At 42.8% G+C, this 19,373-nt stretch overlaps 1 protein-coding gene across 3 annotated transcripts in view; it reads left to right on the top strand.

The window, feature by feature from the left end:
• Positions 1-19,373, top strand: part of KREMEN1 (kringle containing transmembrane protein 1) — an 81,590-nt gene that overhangs the window by 18,613 nt on the left and 43,604 nt on the right. For all 3 annotated transcript variants that reach the window (XM_025400434.1, XM_025400436.1, XM_025400435.1), the window contains exons 2-3: positions 3,861-4,023; positions 8,146-8,237. In XM_025400434.1, coding sequence (XP_025256219.1) covers positions 3,861-4,023; positions 8,146-8,237 — 255 coding nt within the window. The remainder of the gene's footprint in view (positions 1-3,860; positions 4,024-8,145; positions 8,238-19,373) is intronic.

Raw genomic sequence — 19,373 nt, 5'->3', positions numbered from 1 at the left:
AAATGCAGAGCTTTCAAGTTTGTTTTCCTTGCTTTTCTCCATCATTTATATGTACTGGGCAAGTCTGGTCAAAAAATAACCACAGAATCTGATACATTGCCTCAGTTTCACCAGTGTAACTGAGAATAAGATTGGGTCTGAGAGGAACAGACCCAAGCAAAGAAGCCTGCACTTTCCCGTTTCCACTCTCAGATCCATCTCGTTTCCATGAGGACTGCCGGATGCGTGGATTTTATTTATTTATTTATTGAGACTGAGTTTCACTCTTGTTGCCCCGGCTGGAGTGCAATGGTGCGATCTCAGCTCACCACAACCTCCACTTCCTGGGTTCAAGCGATTCTCCTGCCTCAGCCTCCCAAGTAGCTGGGATTACAGGCATGCACCACCACCCCCAGCTAATTTTGTATTTTTAGTAGAGACGGCGTTTCTCCATGTTGGCCAGGCTGATCTCGAACTCCCGACCTCAGGTGATCCACCTGCCTCAGCCTCCCAAAGTGCTGGGATTACAGGCTTGAGCCACTGTGCCCAGCCATGGATTCTTTTTATTACACATTCTGCCATATTCTTTTGTATTACAAACCAAGTCATCTGAGTCTCAGGAACCCCACCTGTCCTGCAGGTTGCTATGTATAGCTAAGACCTTCCATTGATCTATTGAGCTGCATTTCTGGCCCTGGATCACCCTTCACACTTTTTTAAAAAATTTATTTTTATCCTATTTATTTAAGGGGTACAGTATGATGTTTTGATATGCAAGTTCTGATAGGAGAAAAACATGTATTAACACACAGCAATTAAAATTCTAGCAATTGGTAAAGGTTGGCTGATGTTCTTAGAATCATCTAGTCTAGTGGTTCTCAAACCTGATTACTTAACAGAACCACCTGGACTGCCTTTCAGAAATACAGGTTTCAGGCCGGGCGCGGTGGCTCAAGCCTGTAATCCCAGCACTTTGGGAGGCCGAGACGGGCGGATCACGAGGTCAGGAGATCGAAACCATCCTGGCTAACACGGTGAAACCCCGTCTCTACTAAAAAATACAAAAAACTAGCCGGGTGCGGTGGCGGGCGCCTGTAGTCCCAGCTACTCGGGAGGCTGAGGCAGGAGAATGGCGTAAACCCGGGAGGCGGAGCTTGCAGTGAGCCGAGATCCGGCCATTGCACTCCAACCTGGGCGGCAGAGTGAGACTCCGTCTCAAAAAAAAAAAAAAGAAAAAAAAAAAGAAAAAAAGAAATACAGGTTTCAGGTCCTGCTCTAGCTCTGGGGTTGGGATAGAGCTCTGGTGTGTCTGGTGTGGTACATACCACACACATTGTCTCTCTCTCTCTCTTTCTCTCTCTCTCTCTCAGATCACATATATTCCTTGTGATAGTAAGTGTTGTGAAGCAAACAAAGGGCAGAAAAATAGGAGTAAAGATGATAAGAAGGGTTTTCTGAGAAGGTAGTATTTAGTCTGTGATGGGAAGTATTAGGGGAAGAACATTTTGGGCAGGAAATAGCATAGTGTGTTCACAGAATTAAAAGCAGACCAGGGTGGCTGGAGCACAGCGAATGAGTAAGGGAAGAGCTCTGCTTCAGTGGGAGGAAGGGGCTGAGGCTGCATCACAGAGGCCTTGCACACACCAAGGAAGAGTCTGAGTTTTGTTTTGAGTGCCATCATTCTCTTAAGAACTATGGAGAATGGATTGTAAGAGAACAAAAGTGGAAGCTGTGAGACCCAAACAGTTCTCTGATGATAAAAGGGACTATACTGGTGGCATCAAAGATGGAGAGGAGAAGGCAGTTTCAGGGTATATGTTTTAGGGAAGTCAACAGGACTTGCTGACGAAAATCGGAAGTGGAGTGAGGGAGAGAATGGGGGAAGCAAGAATGATGCCGAAGAGGTTCCATTAGAGGCAGTATAGGGTATGGTCGAGTGCCCAGTTCCCTTATCTGCAAAATGGGGTACTAAGGTACCTCTCTGGATTGGTGGCAAGTTGACATTTGTAAAGCACTTAGACTGAGTTAGGCACATGGTAAAACACTGTGTAAATATTAGAAGTGATTTGGATGATGTTTATTCATCCAAGGTCGCACAGCTGGTCAGCAGCAGGTCCAGGACAAGAAGCCAAGGCTTAGTCTCTTGGTTTAGTGCATTTTATGCTACACTGAGCTGCCTCCTTCAATTTATGCCTCCTTTGAACTTATTTATGCAGACTCTTGGTAGAGGGGTTTGGTCCTCATGGTACATGAAGAACTGCACTTATCATAACACATGAGTGTTGTACCAGACATGATAAATTGCTAGGGTTGGCGGGGCATGGTGGCTCACACCTATAATTCCAGCACTTTGGGAAGCCCAGGTGGGCAGATCACTTGAGGTTGGGAGTTTGAGACCAGCCTGGCCAACATGGTGAAACCCTGTCTCTACTAAAAACACAAAATTAGCTGGGCATGGTGGAGGGTGCCTGTAATCCCTGTTACTAGGGAGGCCGAGGCAGGAGAATCGCTTGAACCTGGGAGGCAGAGGTTGCAGTGAGCTGAGATTGGGCCACTGCACTCCAGCCTGGGCAACAGAGTGAGACTCTATCTCAAAAAATAAAAATAATAAAAAATAAATTGCTAGGGTTTCCTGCACAGGTGGATGTTCAGATTATTTTGGCTATCCATAAAATGGTGCCATTCCAGACAAAACACAGGGCCTGGATGGTCGGAGGAAGGGGGTGCTGGAAGAGAGATGTTCTGTGTATAGATTGAAGTATTAAAAGAAATATCTTCCAGAATGCGTTCATGTTCTTCAGACGCTTAGACTGGAGAAGGCACATGGATGACAACAGGAGATGGTATTAAGAGTCTTTAATACTGGAAGTTATAGGTCAGTGCATGCCAGGAGAAGGAAAGAAATGCAGCTAAGAATGCTAGTGTAACTCCCCCAGATTGTCAGTTTTCTAGTGATATATCTTAAAGAAGTGTTTGAAGTGCTTCTATCTGTCAGTTTCAACTAAGCTAATTTTAAAAAGTTGTTCTTTGTACTGTGCCTGTCTCATGAACCTCTTCGAGTTTAATGCATGCAATATGTGGGTGAAAATCCTATCAGCCTCAGTCCCCATCCCCCAAAGTCTGAGAAGCAGATTTTAGAAACACATTGTTGCACCTGTGAGGATTTGTCATTTTATTAAATTGGACCTGAGACCATTTTCAATGTGCCTCATCAAAAGAATTTCAGAAAGAGGTGAGAGAAAATGCCAGCCCGGCCCTTCCTCCCTCAGGTTGATTGTCTGTTTTGTTGTACCTCTATCTCAAACAGCATGGGGAGGACTGTTCTTCATTACCAGGGAATGTGAGTCATTCCCAGATTTGTGTGATTGGGATTCCAAAGCATTGCTGTATCCGATGGTCTTATTAAATCCAAGTGTCAGTGCAGCTTTTCAGACTGTAGGGGAGAGCTCAGTTACAGCTGGTGACCTGGTTCTAGTTACCACACAGAGACACTGGCTAGAGCAGTGACCCCCTCCGAGTACCCAGAATTCCACATGGATGGCTGTTACCAACTGTTCCCAGATTTGGGGGTTTCCTGGTTCACTTCATGGGCTTCAATACACTTAAACTCCCTGTTTATGTCCTAGTTGGGATCTGTATACTTTAGGGGAAAATGTTCTAGTGTCTGTAGACAAGCTAGTGCCAAGATTAGCCTAGCTTTTTAAGGGTACCTTGTTTCAGATTTGTTCAGCCCCAGAAGTGTTAACTGCACTGTGTCCAGGATCTAGCAAGACACTATCCATTTCCAACTTGGTCCAAACAAAACAAAACATCAACCAAAGAGGGAGGAAACTATGAATGTTGCCAGAAAATTAGTTTGCTCTGTCTTTTCTTTCTTCTAGAGTGTTTCACAGCCAATGGTGCGGATTATAGGGGAACACAGAACTGGACAGCACTACAAGGCGGGAAGCCATGTCTGTTTTGGAACGAGACTTTCCAGCATCCATACAACACTCTGAAATACCCCAACGGGGAGGGGGGCCTGGGTGAGCACAACTATTGCAGGTAAGATGGGACCACTCAGTACTTTAAAACAATAGATATATATCTGATCTCTTCTTCCAACCCCTTTCATCCCAGCTCACAACTAGGGAAAGTCTTTTGGCCAACTCAAGAGACTTATCTGTCAGTTTTTAAAATATTTCTTCCACACCTTACACACACACACACACACACAAATACACACAAATTTACCATTGTTTTCAACATGGGTTGGTTTAATGCTGGCTTTCAAAGCTCTGCTTTTCTGTCTGATCACTTCTTTGTCTCTTTTGAAGGGTTTTCTTAGTTAGCCCTACCACCAGTGGACAATACACAGTTAGCAGAGCAGCCTATGCTACTGAGAATGTTGTGGTCAAATAGCACCATCTGTGACCGAAAACCCCCTCTGCTTCTGAGCAAAGGAAGCTGCCTACATTATTCTACCTCCGGCCAGCCCAGGATAACCTTGCTCTGGGAACAGCTGTATCCATCAGATGTGTGCCATTTACTTCCTTTTAGTAGACTAAGGTGTTAACTTCGCTTTTCACCTCCTGTCTGACTCTAGCAGGGGATCTTAACCTGACATCCGTGGTGCTTCAAATGTGTATTCACAATTTCCTGGAGATGATCCATAGCTTTGATCAGCTTCTCAGAGTTATCTGTGATTGAAAGCAAATTCGGGATCACTGATATGTAGAGTCCAGAACAAAGATTGTAAGCACTTTTGGTTATACATTTGTTTTGCTTATGCCCAAGATCCTGGTAGTGAGACTCATGGTTCAGCAATGCATTGAATTTAATTATTAGTAGGACAGGTGCAAAGGCAGCCTCTTGAGCCATTGGGATAGGGGAAAATGATTGTTGAACTATACACCGTGTCCCCTGGTTCTACATACATTGGAATCTCAACCATGGCACTGTTGACACAGCTGAGCCAACATATATTTTCCTGTATTGTGTGGGCCACACTGTTTACTTTCTGCCATCTGCATACCTTTGCTAACACTCTAGGGCCCTTGTAGTTGTCTCAAAGTCACCAGGCCTTTAGTCTATGGTTTCTTTATCCCTATACCTTTGCCTATCTTGTATCAACTGACCATTCCCTCCTAGTTGCTATTGACTTATTTTGTTTGTTATAAAAGTGTTAAAAGCTTGTTCTTAAAAAAAAAAAACTTCTCAAACAGTACAAATATATGTTATTTAAATAGTTAGAGTTCCCCATTTTACCTATTTTCCCTGAAACCCTCCCCACCAAGTCCCAAGTCCCAGAGACAACCAATTTGGGTATTTGCCCCTTCAACATTTTGCTATCTGTTGTCTTTTATTGTTCAAGTTACACATGCTCATTAAATAATTCTTTTATATTTTATTTTCCAAGTTATACATGTTAATTTATCTTTTGCATAAATTAAAAAATTAGTCCCACCCCAATTTTTATTACCTTCCCATAGGTTTTCTATTCATAGGAATAGTTGGTTGGGTTGAGAAGAGTGTTTAGGAAGAGAGACAAATATTTGGTTTTTGTTTTTCCATAGTTACTCATCTTCTTGTTCCACAGTGTCTCTTGGTAGTAGGCTGTTGGTTTATTCTATTGCTCTGTTGCTTCCTATCAAGCAAGTCTTCTCAGAAGAGCTCATGTTTTTAAGTCTGACTTTAAGGTAAATTTTAAGTTTCCAGTGAGGCCTAATTTATGTGAAAAATTTTTCTTTCGTGTGGATTAGCACCCACTTCTACTCACAGGCTCCTAGAAATGTACTGTAAACATCCATTAAGAGAGCAGTGAGAGCCAGGAGGGACCACCTTTCTCCTTAGCCCTGGTCAGCCATCAAATCAAACCCTCTCGTTTGATTTGATGGAATGCAGGAGACCTGAACTATTTAATACCAGTTTGTACTTTGGAAAAGGGAGGCTGAAATTGTTGATTATCACATCAAAGAGTCCAGGCCTTTTGTTTTAGCACTGCAGCAAAGTCAAGGATGAATTTGCTTGTTCTTTATTAAGCTATTCTGATGCTTTTCAATATGGTTTTGACATTGGTAATAAACAGTTTTCTAAGGGCTTTACCAAATAAATACATCAAAGCTGAACACTGAATAAAGGGAGGAAAATGACAGTAAACTACTGTTTAAAGAAGGGCTTTGTACAAGTTTTCCTACTTTGATTTCTCAGCTGACACCCGACACCATGTTTGTTTTGTGTGACTTTTTCAGACCCATCACATTAGAGATGTCTGAGAGTTGGCGAGTGATGGGAATGCACTTTTCTGGGCTCAAAGTAACTGGCTTAGAAGGGAAGGCAGAGACTGGGGAAGAGCAGAGTTGGTGCTGGCACCTGCCTTTGGGCACAGGAAACAAAAAGACGCTTTGTACTTTGGGAAAGCTTATCTTCTAGGATACACGGTAGGCTTAGTCCACTGTGGCCTGATAGGGGTTACTCCCAGCTCCTGTTGCAGGATCTTTATGCCCATTTCCGGCCTAACCGGAGTGTCAGCTTTCCAGTGTTCTGAGTCTAAATAAAAGGGGCTTGGAAAGCAGTGAAGAGAGGCGAGGCTTTTCTGTGTGTCCAGTAGCCCCTGCCATTTTATTTATCTGCTTCAGTAGTGTTGCTTGTTATTGTTATGCCACCTATGAGTTGGAAAGACCTTAAAGCATATTTACTCCAGGCCATTCTCATTTAGAAATGTGAAATAGATCTTTAAAAATATTATCTCCATATCAGAAGTTGGTACCTCATGACAGGATCACAAGTTCTAGCTGAGACTGACGCAGTTTTCTTCAGTATTCTCTGAGGAGTCAGCATTTTGAGGAAGGAATAGCACCCATTTCTAGCAAATGTGAGCCTGATCCTAGTGAAAGCTTGTCAGTGGAGTCTTTATTTTATTTTTATTTTTATTTTTTAATTTTTGAGACAGAGTTTTGCTCTTGTTGCACCCAGCCCAGTGGAGTCTTTATTAAGTGAATTCTATTTTACTGTTTAAAAATTACACCATTGGAATATTCAATATAGAGGAAATAAAATAAAACCAGAAAAGAAAAAAGTCGAAATCACCAATAGTTCCAGTGTCTAGAGACACTTTATAAGAGTTTGGTGTACATTCTTTCCTAAATAAGTCTTTTCAAAACATGGGATTATGTCATCTATTGGGTTTTATAACTGCCTCTTCAAAAACACATCTAAGAAGGCTAGGCATGGTGGCTCATGCCTGTAATCTCAGCACTTTGGAAGGCTGAGATGGGCGGATCACTTGAGGTCAGGAGTTGGAGACCAGACTGGCCAACATGGTGAAACCCCACCTCTACTAAAAACAAAAAAAACGAAAATTAGCCAGGCATGGCGGCGGGCACCTGTAGTCCCAGCTACTTGGGAGGCGTGAGGCAGGAGAATCGCTTGAGCCTGGGAGTTGGAGGTTGCAGTGAACCGAGATCACGCCACTGCACTCCAGCCCGAGTGACAGAGTGAGAGTCCGTCTCAAAAAAAAAAAAGCCTCACAAGGCATTGTGAATATATTTGCAAATTAATAAGACTGGTCTCTATATCACATATTCTCTTCTATGGATATACAATTTATTTAACCAGTCCTTTGTTGTTGGATATTTGCTATTTCCACCTGTTTTTTTATATTATAAAAGTGTTTTGTTGAACATCTTTATAGATAAGATTTCCTTAGAATAAATTCCTAAAGAAGAAATTGCCAAGTGGGGGGCTTGCATATTTCTAGGTCCTTTGGCTCTAATTCCCAAATTGCTGCTCTGACCATTTGTGTCAGTTCACATATTCATCAGCAGCGCTGAGAGCCCCTATGCTCACTCAGCCTTGGAATCTCCACGTTCACATTCAAGGTGCCAGTGCTATTTGGCATGATGTGTGCAGTGGCCATTTGTCCTAGTTATACTACAGTGAATTTGCCTAAACATATATTACCTTTGCTCACTTCCCCCCAGACTCTGAAGTATCTGTCAGAGCAGATATATTTGTTCTTGTAATATTACCATTTTTTCCCTTTGATGAGAGACAGCACTGAGATACAGACCAACTATTAGAGAGAATACAGAAGCTAAAGCATTTCCTTTTCTGTAAAACTGAAAAGCAATGAACCAGCTGAATTAAAACATCAGAAGTCATCAGTTTTGTCCTTTTCCCCAACAGAAACCCAGATGGAGACGTGAGCCCCTGGTGCTATGTGGCAGAGCACGAGGATGGTGTCTACTGGAAGTACTGTGAGATACCTGCTTGCCAGAGTAAGACTGTAATACCCAATATGATGGTTTACAGGACTGTGAACACTAAGAGTGCGGAGAGGGAGGCCCCTGCCAGAGTCAGGTAGTTAGGCTGGTGGATTTCATGGAGCATGTGAAAGGAGAAGCCCTCCTGGGCTGAGGATTTTCACTTCTCTTGTTGAGGCTTTTCAGGAATAGGAATGCTGATTTCCTTGGCACCTCATTCTAAAGGTATTCCCTTGATGGGTAAGCCCCATGAGAATTCCTACTTTTGGTTAATTTCTGATTCTTTCAGGGATAGAGAGGGCAACCGCTCAGATGCAGGCTAGGGGAAAAAGTATCTTGTACTTTTTGGAATGAACATCTTTATACATAGTGAAACTCAGTGATGGCACTACTTATTATTTGGATTTGAATAGGTCCCCAGAAGTGATATTTGGTAAATACCTTGTTAAATACCATACAAAGCTGATGTGGTAGTTCTTTTACCCACATTAGCCTAACATGTTCTACTGTTTATAATAATAACTCACAACCCAGTTTCTTCAGCCTTTTACTAAAATGCCTGTTTTCTAACTGTTTCATTCATTTATTCCCTGGTTTTGTTTTGTTTTGTTTTGTTTTGTTTTTTGAGACAGAGTCTTGCTGTGTCTCCAGGCTGGAGTGCTGTGATGCGATCTCAGCTCACTGCAACCTCCGCCTCCTGGGTTCAAGCGATTCTCCTGCCTCAGCTTCCTCAGTAGCTGGAACTACAGGCATGTGCCATCATGCCCAGATAATTTTTGTATTTTAGTAGAGATGGGGTTTCACCATGTTGGCCAGGATGGTCTCCATCCCCTGACCTCATGATCCAAAGTGCTGGGATTATAGGTGTGAGCCACCGCACCCGGCACCTGTATTCACTGTTTATTATATGCAAACTACAAAGACAATAGGATACGCTGACCTTCGGGAGTGTATGGTATAGGAGGAATCTTAAAAAGATACAGTCATGCACCACACAAAACAGACCACATATACAATGGTGGTCCCATAGGGAGTATTTAAACTGATTGTTCAGTCAGTTACAGATCACACTTCTTTTTCTACTCTTCTTTCTTCCTTCTTTCTTCCCTTCTCACTACTGCACTTGACTAATCATTTTTTTTTTTTTTTGAGACTGAGTCTCACTCTGTTGCCCAGGCTGGAGTGCAGTGGTGCCATCTCGGCTCACTGCAACCTCCACCTCCTGGGTTCAAGGGATTCTTCTGCCTCAGCCTCCCAAGTAGCTGGGATTACAGGCATGTGCCACCACGCCTGGCTAATTTTGTATTTTTAGTAGGGACGGGGTTTCTCCATGTGGTCAGGCTGGTCTTGAGCTCCTGACTTCAGGTGATCTGCCCGCCTTGGCCTCCCAAAGTGCTGGGATTACAGGCATGGACTAGTCTTTATATATGTGTATAAAGATTATAATGGAGCTGAAAAATTTCTGTTGCCTACTGATGTTATAGTGCAACACGTTACTCATGTGTTTGTGGTGATGCTGGTACAAATAAACCCACTGTACTTCCAGTCACACAGAAGTATAACATACAATTATGTATAGTACATACTTGATAATGATAGTAAACAGCTGTGTTACTGGTTTATGTATTTACTATACTATATTTTTACGATTATTTTAGAGTATATTCCTTCTACTTATTAAAAAAGTAGTTAACTGTGAAACAGCCTCCGGCAGGTCCTTCAGGAGGTATTCCAGAAGAAGGCATTGTTTTCACAGGAGATGACAGCTCCATGTGTATTATTGTCCCCTTCCAGTGGGACAAAATGTGGAGGTGGAAGACAGTGATACTGATGATCCTGACCTTGTGTGGCCTAGGTTATTGTGTGTGTTTGTGTCTTAGTTTTTAACAAAAAAGTTTAAAAAGTAAACGAAAGTAAAACATTTAAAAAATATAATTAAAAAAACTTATAGAAGAAGGATATAAAGGCTGGGCACGTTGGCTCACACCTGTAATCCCAGCACTTTGGGAGGCTGAAGCGGGCAGATCACTTGAAGCCAGGAGTTCCAGACCAGCTTGGCCAACATAGTAAAACCCCATCTCTACTAAAAACACAAAAATTAGCCAGGTTTGGTGGCATGCACCTGTAATCCCAGGTACTTGGGAGGCTGAGCAACAAGAATCACTTGAACCTGGGAGGCAAAGATTGCATTGAGCCGAGATCATGCCACTGCACTCCAGTCTGGCCAACGCAAGAGTCTGTTTCAAAAAAAAAAAAGAAAAAAGAAAAAGAAGGATATAAAGAAAGGAAGAAAATATTTTTGTACAGCTATACAATGTGTGTTGTAAGCTAAGTGTTATTATGAAATAGTCAAAATGCTAAAGTAATTAAAAAGTTTATAAAGTAAAAAAGTTACAGTAGCTAAGGTTAATTTATTATTCAAGAAAAATAGTTTTTAATGAATTTAGTGTAGCCTAAATGTTCAGTGTTTATAAAGTCTACAGTAATGTACAGCAATGTCCTAGGCCTTCACATTCACTCACCACTCACTCACTGACTCACCCAGAGCAACTTGCAGTCCTGCAGGCTCCATTCATGGCAAGTGCCATGATACAGGTAAACGAATTTTTATCTCGTATACAGTATTTGTACTGTACCTTTTCTATGTTTAGATATGCTTAGATACATAAGTACTTACCATTATGTTACAGTTGCCTACGGTATTCAGTACAGTAACATGCTGCTCAGATTTGTAGCCTAGGAGTGACAGGCTATCCCATTATAGACTAGTGTGTAGTAGGCTATCCCATCTCAGTTTGTGCAAGTGCACTCTATTATGGTCACACAACAACAAAATTATATGACCATGCAGTTCTCAGAACGAATCCTTGCCTAAGAGATACATGACTGTACTTTTAAACAAGGTAGAGAAAATACTGTGTGTAGAAAGCTCTTGCAGAAGGTTTGAACCACAGAAACTAAAGGAAGATCTGGTTCTATAAGGAGTCTATTAATGTAGTATATATAATGTATTTTAAAATATGCCAAAAGAGCTCAGTGCCTAGAGCTGAAGAAAAAGACAGTGTGTTAATAACATTCTATCTGGGTTATTTTTTTTCTTATTATTTAAACCTACCCTTTGCCTTGCCATCTTTCTCACCTCTCAGGTCAGGAGGCTTGTATATGGGACCTGGGAACCCTTTCACTAGTACCTGGAATAACATCTGAATTCTGAGGCCTTCAGGGGGAAAGGCAGCCCCCTACCAGTGCTGCAGACATAGTGCTCACCTTTTGTAATTTAAACGCCCAGATGTTAACACTGCCTGGTAGTTCAGGCTTAGCTTCACTGTCCTTCCAACCTGAGTGTGCCTTCTTCCAGTCCCCAAATTGAGAAAACAGTAAAGACCAGAAGAATGGGCTTTTGCTCAGTCTGCTTAATCAAATTTTTAAAATGAAAAACATCTCATTTGCCTCTAGTTATGTAAAGAAGAAAGAGGCAGAGGGAGAGGAAAGCAGATTTTCCTCGGTCCATTTGTTCAACACAAAGATAGTCTTTTAGTACCAGCCTGTGTCATTCTCTTGGGAGTGGTAAAGAGGGGGTTTCAATCTGGGCACTTTTATTTGGAAAGATAATCTTCGACTTGTATTTCTAAAATATAATCTGGGCCAATAGGAGCTGATTCATGTGGTCATTGAAAGCAGGTTCCAGAAGAGATAATTATAACAAAATGCTATAAACCACTTAGTATGCGTCTAATTTGTAATATTTACCAGATATGCTTTACTGTTCCAAAAAAGGAAAATTAAATATTATTTCAATTTTTCTGTGGCCCCTTGATAACCCTCTAAAATCTCTAAAGCTAGCCTTGAGTTGGTCTGGGCAGAGATTTGTAGAAGTTGGGAATGAGAGCTCTATAGTACCTGGTTTCTGGGGATAGAGGGTGGGTGGTGTCTGGCTTTGGTTCTTTGGAAAACCCTTCAGTTTACCCTGTGGGGACCAGGGCTTCCCATCAGGCTGGACCTCAGACATAGTGTCTGGCAGCATATTGTGCTTCCAGTGTGTCTGATTAACATAGTTGAGCAAAATCTCTTGTGTAGTTTGTAGCAAGAGACGTTGGTAATTGCCTGGCGGATTTAACAGAGATACAACCTGCCTATTTTAGGCCACTTTTGCCCTATTTCTGGATGTGGAGTCACAATTTTCATGAATAATACTAAACCTCTGCATGAAGCCTGCTATTCATGATTAGCATTGAACTTGTCATACAGAAAAAGGCCTGTGCCATGATCAGATTCCTGGAAAGTTCATATCTGAATATAACAGACCCAGCAGGAGCCAGGGAGAATGAATATTTAGGGACAAAGCAGAATCTGGCTGAATGGTGGGCCATTGTGTGGAAACCAGATCTCTGCCCCTTGGTGTATTATGTGTAGAGCTACAACAAGCAGGAGGCAGACCTGAAGTACGACTCAAATGGGAGCAGAGAGAAATCTGAAGTGCTCTTGACCTGCAGAGCACGGAACAGAACTTACCGTTAAAAGAACAACTCAGAGGTAATTGGATTTGCCCCTGAAACTGCTTCTGCCAGTATGTTTCTCAGAAACCCTAAGTTCTTATTGCAGCCAGGAGAAATTCAGACTTCAAAAGCAAATTCCAATGCCATCGGGTTTAACGTGTCTCTAGATCCTACACTTTAGATCTCTAAGGCCTGTTGGTTTGACTATTGAGAACTGTCTTGTTTGCTGAAAAACATTCCCCCAATTTCTACAAATCCAGCCATAAAAATTCATCTTTTAATTAGGGACATTTGAATACAGACGAGTATTAGATTATATTAAGGAATTACTGTCAATTTTATTAGCTACGATAATGGCATGGTGGTTAAGTCCTTTAAAATTACAGATACTGAAATATTTGTGGTTGAAATGACATAATATTTGGGATTTGTTTTAAAACAATCCAGCCCCCCAAAGAGTGACTAGGTGGGGGTGAGGGAAATAGATGAAACAAGAATGGTTTTTAAAAAAGTGGATATTCGTCGATGCTGGGTGATGGGTTCATTATTCTTTCCCACTTTTGTGTATATTTGAAACTTTGCATAATAAAAAGATAAAATTTAAAATTATTTTATAATATTTTAAAGAGTACATAAACACAGCATCCTGAGTATCTAGATTCAAATATGTAACATGATTAACCTAAATTGTAGTACTTTTTTTTTTTTTTTTGAGACAGAGTCTTGCCATGTCACACAGGTTGGAGAGAAGTGGTGAAATCTTGGCTCATTGCAGCGTCTACCTCTTAGGCTCTAGCGGTCGTCCCACCTCAGCCTCCTGAGTAGCTAGGACTACAGGCACATGCCATCACAGCTGGATAATTTGTGTATTTTTTGTAGAGACAGGGTTTTGCCATGTTCCCCTAGCCGGTCTCGTACTCCCGGGCTCAGCAATCCTCCTCCCTTGGCCTCCCAAATTGCTGGGATTACAGGAATGAGCCACCGCGCCCAGCCAATTGTAATACTTTTACACATAGCCCACAAGTATCTGACATCATTGTTAAAGTTAGTTATTAAAGTTTTAGTTATTAAACTTGTTAAAACTATTAGTTATTTAAAGTTATTAAAACTATTAATTATTGAGGTTAAAGTTAGTAAATAAAGTTTAAAAATCACAAGAACTTGGCTGGGTGCAGTGGCTCACGCCTGTAATCCCAGCACTTTGGGAGGCCAAGGTGGGCAGATCACCTGAGGTCAGGAGTTCAAAACTAGCCTGGCTAACATGGCGAAACCCCATCTCCACTAAAGATACAAAAGTAAACCGGGCGTGGTGGTGCACATCTGTAGTCCCAGCTACTCAGGAGGCTGAGGCAGGAGAATCACTTGAACCTGGGAGGCAGCGGTTGCAGTGAGCTGAGATGGTGCCATTGCACTACAGCCTGGGTGACAGAGCGAGACTCCATCTCAAAAAATAAATAAAATCACAAGAGCTTTAGACATATTTTGAAGTTGTTAGTTGTGTCAAATGACACTTCTTAAGCTCTGACCATCTGTCAGACCTTGTACAAAATGGGGTCACAAGGATAGTGTGTTCTGCAGCCTGTGGGGAATCCTCAGTCTGAGACCGAAGACAGACACATGAACAGATAAGCATATGCAAAATATTCTATAATAAGTGAGGTGAGCAAAAGTTGGGAGCACCCAGGAGGGCCATCTGTTTGGCATGGTAGGGAGGCAGGTGCTACTGTCTGTTGAAGAGGGCTTCTGGAAAGAGTGGGGTCTTAGTTTAGGTCTTCTCTACTTTAAAGTACATCCAGTCACCTGGGATCTTATTAAAATACAGATTTTTTTTTTTTTTTTGAAACGGAGTCTGGCTCTGTCTCCCAGGCTGTAGTGCAGTGGCGCAATCTTGGCTCACTGCAAGCTCCACCTCCCGGGTTCATGCCATAAAATACAGATTCTTATCAGTAGGTCTAGAACAGGCCTGTTACATTTCTAACAAGGTTCTGGGATGCCAGAGCTGCAGGACTACACTTTAAGGAGCAAGGTTCTAGATGTTAGGGCTGGGTGGGGTGGGGGTAGTGAGGGCATTGGAGGCAAAGGGAACAGTTTGCACCTATGCATGTACGTGTGCGTGCACACACACACACATACACACACACGTGCACTGATGAATTCCAAGCAAGTTGGTGTTGCTGAAACATAAATTTTAAGAAGAAGAGGGCAGGAGATGAGGTCTGAGAAGCAGACAGGGCTAGATGATGTCAGGTCTTATGGTCTGGGCATGAAGCCTGGACCTGATCCAGGAAGATAGTGATGAAGCTGAGGTGAGGGCTGAGTGTCTGAAGGAGACATTTCTCCATAGTTCCTTAAACCTCTGTATTAGGGATTTGGGTCAAGATTTCCCACTTTTAACCTATGATAAGTTCTTTAGTGATTGTATCATTTGCACAGATCAGCCCTAAGAGGATGCCAGCAGTCGCACCTCTGCAATACATGTGGAACCTTAGGTCCATCTCAGCTGGTGACCTCACCAGCTCAGCTTTCTTTTAACTAACTAATACCTGGACTTGTTAAAAATAGATTTAAAGTAGATTTCAGATGTTAGTGTTTGTCTTACAAAAGTCAGCCCAAAAAATAGGATGTGAAAGCTTCCTATTATCCCTGATAAGAGTTTTTAAAACTGTGTTAGAGTTTGAGTAAAAAGCCAAGGGCGCTGCGGCAGTGGTGGTCAAGGCAGTTTCTCAATTATAGAAAATGTTTTGTTTCTGTCAGCACTTTCTGTGTTTTAATGTCAGCACTGCTTTCTAGTATGTTTCAGCTATTGCTGAGTGCCTACTATGTACAAAAAGCACTTATATTCATTCACATTATCTCTTTTTTTTTTTTTTTTTTTTTGAGACAGAGTCTCGCTCTGTCACCCAGGCTGGAGTGCAGTGGTGTGATCTCGGCTCACTGCAAGCTCCACCTCCCAGGTTCACACTATTCTCCTGCCTCAGCCTCCCGAGTAGCTGGGACTCCAGGCGCCCGCCACCACGCCCAGCTAATTTTTTTGTGTGTTTTTAATAGAGATAGGGTTTCACCTTGTTAGCCAAGATGGTCTCAATCTCCTGACCTCGTGATCCGACTGCCTCGGCCTCCCAACACATTATCTTGTTTAACCTTTTCAACAATCCCATGAAGCAGATGGCATGTCTACTCTCCCGCCTCCATTTCTCAGATAAGAAAATTGAGCCTAGATAGTTAAGTGATTTGATGAGGATTACAGTCTGAGTCAAACAAGATTTTTGACTAGGATTCCTGATAGCAAGACCAGTGCCTTTTCCTTCTAGCACTTGAGAATAGTCCTATTTCCTTTATTTCCTTGAAAACAGGGGCTCTGGGATGGATTTGGGCTACTGTTGAGGTCATTCTTCAGAATTTTCTTTGTGAATTGCTTGGAAATTAAAGTTTGAAATTCTGATAGTATAGTGAATTATTAAGATTGCTTTTGTGACATTGTGGAAACCAAAGGATTAACTCAGTGGCGACAGAGGGTCTGCAGTTCATGCTGTTAGCTCTAAGTCATTTTCTTTTCTTCTTTGGCTTTGGGAAATCCCAAGCCCCAGGAGTAATGCAGGCTGAGATGGGATCCGAGAAGCATTTGCTGCCCAGCAGAGCCACTCTGCAGTATGCTGGGCTATCTCTGTGGGTGTTCCCAGACCAGCTGTTCTCAGCTAGGAAAGGGCTCCCCTGGGGTTGGACCTACTGCACAAAACAGTTCATCAGCAGCTTTGTGTGGGCCTTAGGTTATCCCCCAATACCATGTCTTCACTGCTGTGGGCTGAAGTTCACCTCCTCTAAAATGACGCATCCCTGTGTACCATTTATACTTTTTTTTTTAAGACGGAGTCTGGCTCTGCCGCCCCGGCTAGGGTGCAGTGGCGCCATCTCGGCTCAGTGCAAGCTCCGCCTCTCGGGTTTGCGCTATTCTCCTGCCTCAGCCTCCCAAGTAGCTGGGACTACAGGCGCCCGCCACCACGCCCGGCTAATTTTTTTGGTATTTTTTAAGTAGAGACGGGGTTTCACCATGTTAGCCAGGATGGTCTTGATCTCCTGACCTCGTGATCTGCCTGCCTCGGCCTCCCAAAGTGCTGGGATTACAGGCGTGAGCCACCGCACCCGGCCTACTTTTTTTTTTTTTTTTTTTTTGAGACAGAGTCTTGCTCTTGCTGCGGAGGCTGGAGTGCAGTGGCGTGATCTCAGCTCACTGCAACCTCTGCCTTCTGGTTTCAAGAGATTCTCCTGCCTCAGCCTCCCAAGTAGCTGGGATTACAGGTGTCCACCACGACACCCAGCTAATTTTTGTATTTTTAGTAGAGACGGGGGTTCATCATGTTTTCCTGGCTGGTCTTGAACTTCTGACCTTGTGATTCGCCCGCCTCAGCTTCCCAAAGTGCTGGGATTACAGGCAGGAGCCACCACACCTGGCTGTGTACCAGCTTTACAGCTAAAATGAAAATTCCAACTTTTGTTGATAGCCAAAGCAATATTGAAATGAATATTAATAGGCCAGGCGAGGTGGCTCATGCTTATAATCACAGCACTTTGGGAGACTAAGGTGGGAGGATCGCTAGAGCCAAGGAGTTCAAGACTAGCCTGGGCAACATAGGGAGACTCTATCTTTACAGAAAACTTAAAAATTCACCAGGTGTTGTAGCATGTGCCTGTGATCCCAGCTACTCAGGAGGATCGCTTGAGCTCAGGAGGTTGAGGCTGAGCTCGTATCACAGGCACCCTTGTTTTACTTGATTGTACTTATATTTGTGGGGGAGTGCTGATGGAATTTATGGAAGCTTTACCTCTTCAAGCCTTTCCCTGGTAACCACTAAAAAGAGCCATGTATTTCAACAATCTTCCCCACACCTAGCACAGTGGAGAGTGTATTAATGCTTGCTAAGTATTCTTTCTTGGCTGGGTATGGTGGCTCATGCCTGTAATCCCAACACTTTGGGAGGCTAAGATGGGCAGATTGCTTGAGCCCACGAGTTTGAGACCAGCATGGGCAATGTGGTGAAACCCCATCTCTACCAAAAATACACAAATTAGCCAGGTATAGTGGGCACGTGCCTGTAGTCCAGCTACTCAGGAGGCTAAGGCAGAAGAATCGCTTGAGCCCAGAAGGCAGAGGTTGTGGTAAGCCTAGATTGTGCCATTGCACTTTAGTCTGGGCGATGAGAGTGAAACCCTGTCTCAAAAGACAAAATTCTTTCTTGATGCCATGAAGTCTTATCTCTTCCTCTCTTCCCATAAGAGACAACACAAGCTGGTGCAAAGATGGAAAGAATGTGGACATCTGAGTCACACCCAGTTAGGTTTGAATCATTATCTGCTTACTAGCTTTAGGCACAATGACTCTCAGTTGTGCCTGGGTTTCCTCATCGGTGCCTTCCAGGGTTTTTTTTGAAGATTAAATGAATAAAATGCATGCTACCCTAAGTCCTAGCACATATCAGGTAGACATGAAAGTACCAGCAGGTATTGTGATGGTATGCTTTCCCCAAGGAATGGACTGCCGTTAGTATGTTTCTGTCATCTGATTCCTAGAATATGTTATTCATAACCTGCATTTTATTTCTGCCCATCCCTTTTTTATCTAACTGACCATAGGTCTTAGTACCAGGCATCAGCTGCTGCAGTGACTGTTCCCTGTGGCCTGCTGCAGCACTGAACTCAGCGAACACAAGAGACCCCACGTTTGTTTGTTTGTTTGTTGTTTGTTTGTGACAGGGTCTTGCTCTGTTGCCCAGGCTGGAGTGCAGTGGCATGATCATGGATCACTGCAGACTTGACCTCCCAGACTCAAGCGATTCTCCCACCTCAGTGTCCCAAGTAGCTGGGACAACAGGCACACACTACTATGCCGGCAAATATTTTTACTTTTTTAGAGATGGAGTCTTGCTATGCTGCCCAGGCTGGTCTCAAACTCCTGGGCTCTAGCAATCCTCCCACCTTGGCCTCCCAGAGTACTAGGATTATAGGTGTGAGCCACTCTGCCTGGTTCTCACGTTTGTTCCTGCAATGCAGTTTTATGGTTTCAGATCTGGCATGTACTCAGTTATTTTTTGTTTTTTGCCAGTGGGTATTATTTAATTTTCCATTAAAAAAATACAGACTTTCTGAACCAAATGGATATTGGTACAGTGACAGATACAAATGTTCTAAAGCACAGTTGTGTAAAGCACACTAGGGACTTAAAAATGAAAACTCATTCAAATTGATAGGGATGACTTTACTGAAAATCTTTATACCAGCACTTGCCTATAAAGAAGAAATTGCCCCTCAGTCTTATGATGTAATTGGGAATCTGAGTTATAAACCTAAGAGAAAATTGCAGACCAGCACACCAATTATATAAATAAGTGTTGAATTATGAGGTAGTGTTTTGAGTTTTTGAAGACAAGAGGACTCAGTAAAGATTGCAGAAATTGGAAGAAAGGTGGCTGGTGGCTGAATGGGTCAGGGAACAGCAGGACAGAAGCTTGGAGGAAGCATAGAATTGATGTGCGTGTGGGTTGGGATCCAGGCTTCCTGAGTAGAGGAGTGGACAAAAAGGAACCAGGTCACACCTGGAAAGCAAGAGTTGATTAGATGGGACTGATATGCTGAAAGCCCTTGTTTAGGAAGAAAAGCAAGC

Source organism: Theropithecus gelada, chromosome 10, assembly GCF_003255815.1.
Source record: "Theropithecus gelada isolate Dixy chromosome 10, Tgel_1.0, whole genome shotgun sequence".
In the NCBI taxonomy this organism is placed as follows: Eukaryota; Metazoa; Chordata; class Mammalia; order Primates; family Cercopithecidae; genus Theropithecus; species Theropithecus gelada.
This window is presented reverse-complemented; position numbering and strand designations above follow the sequence as displayed.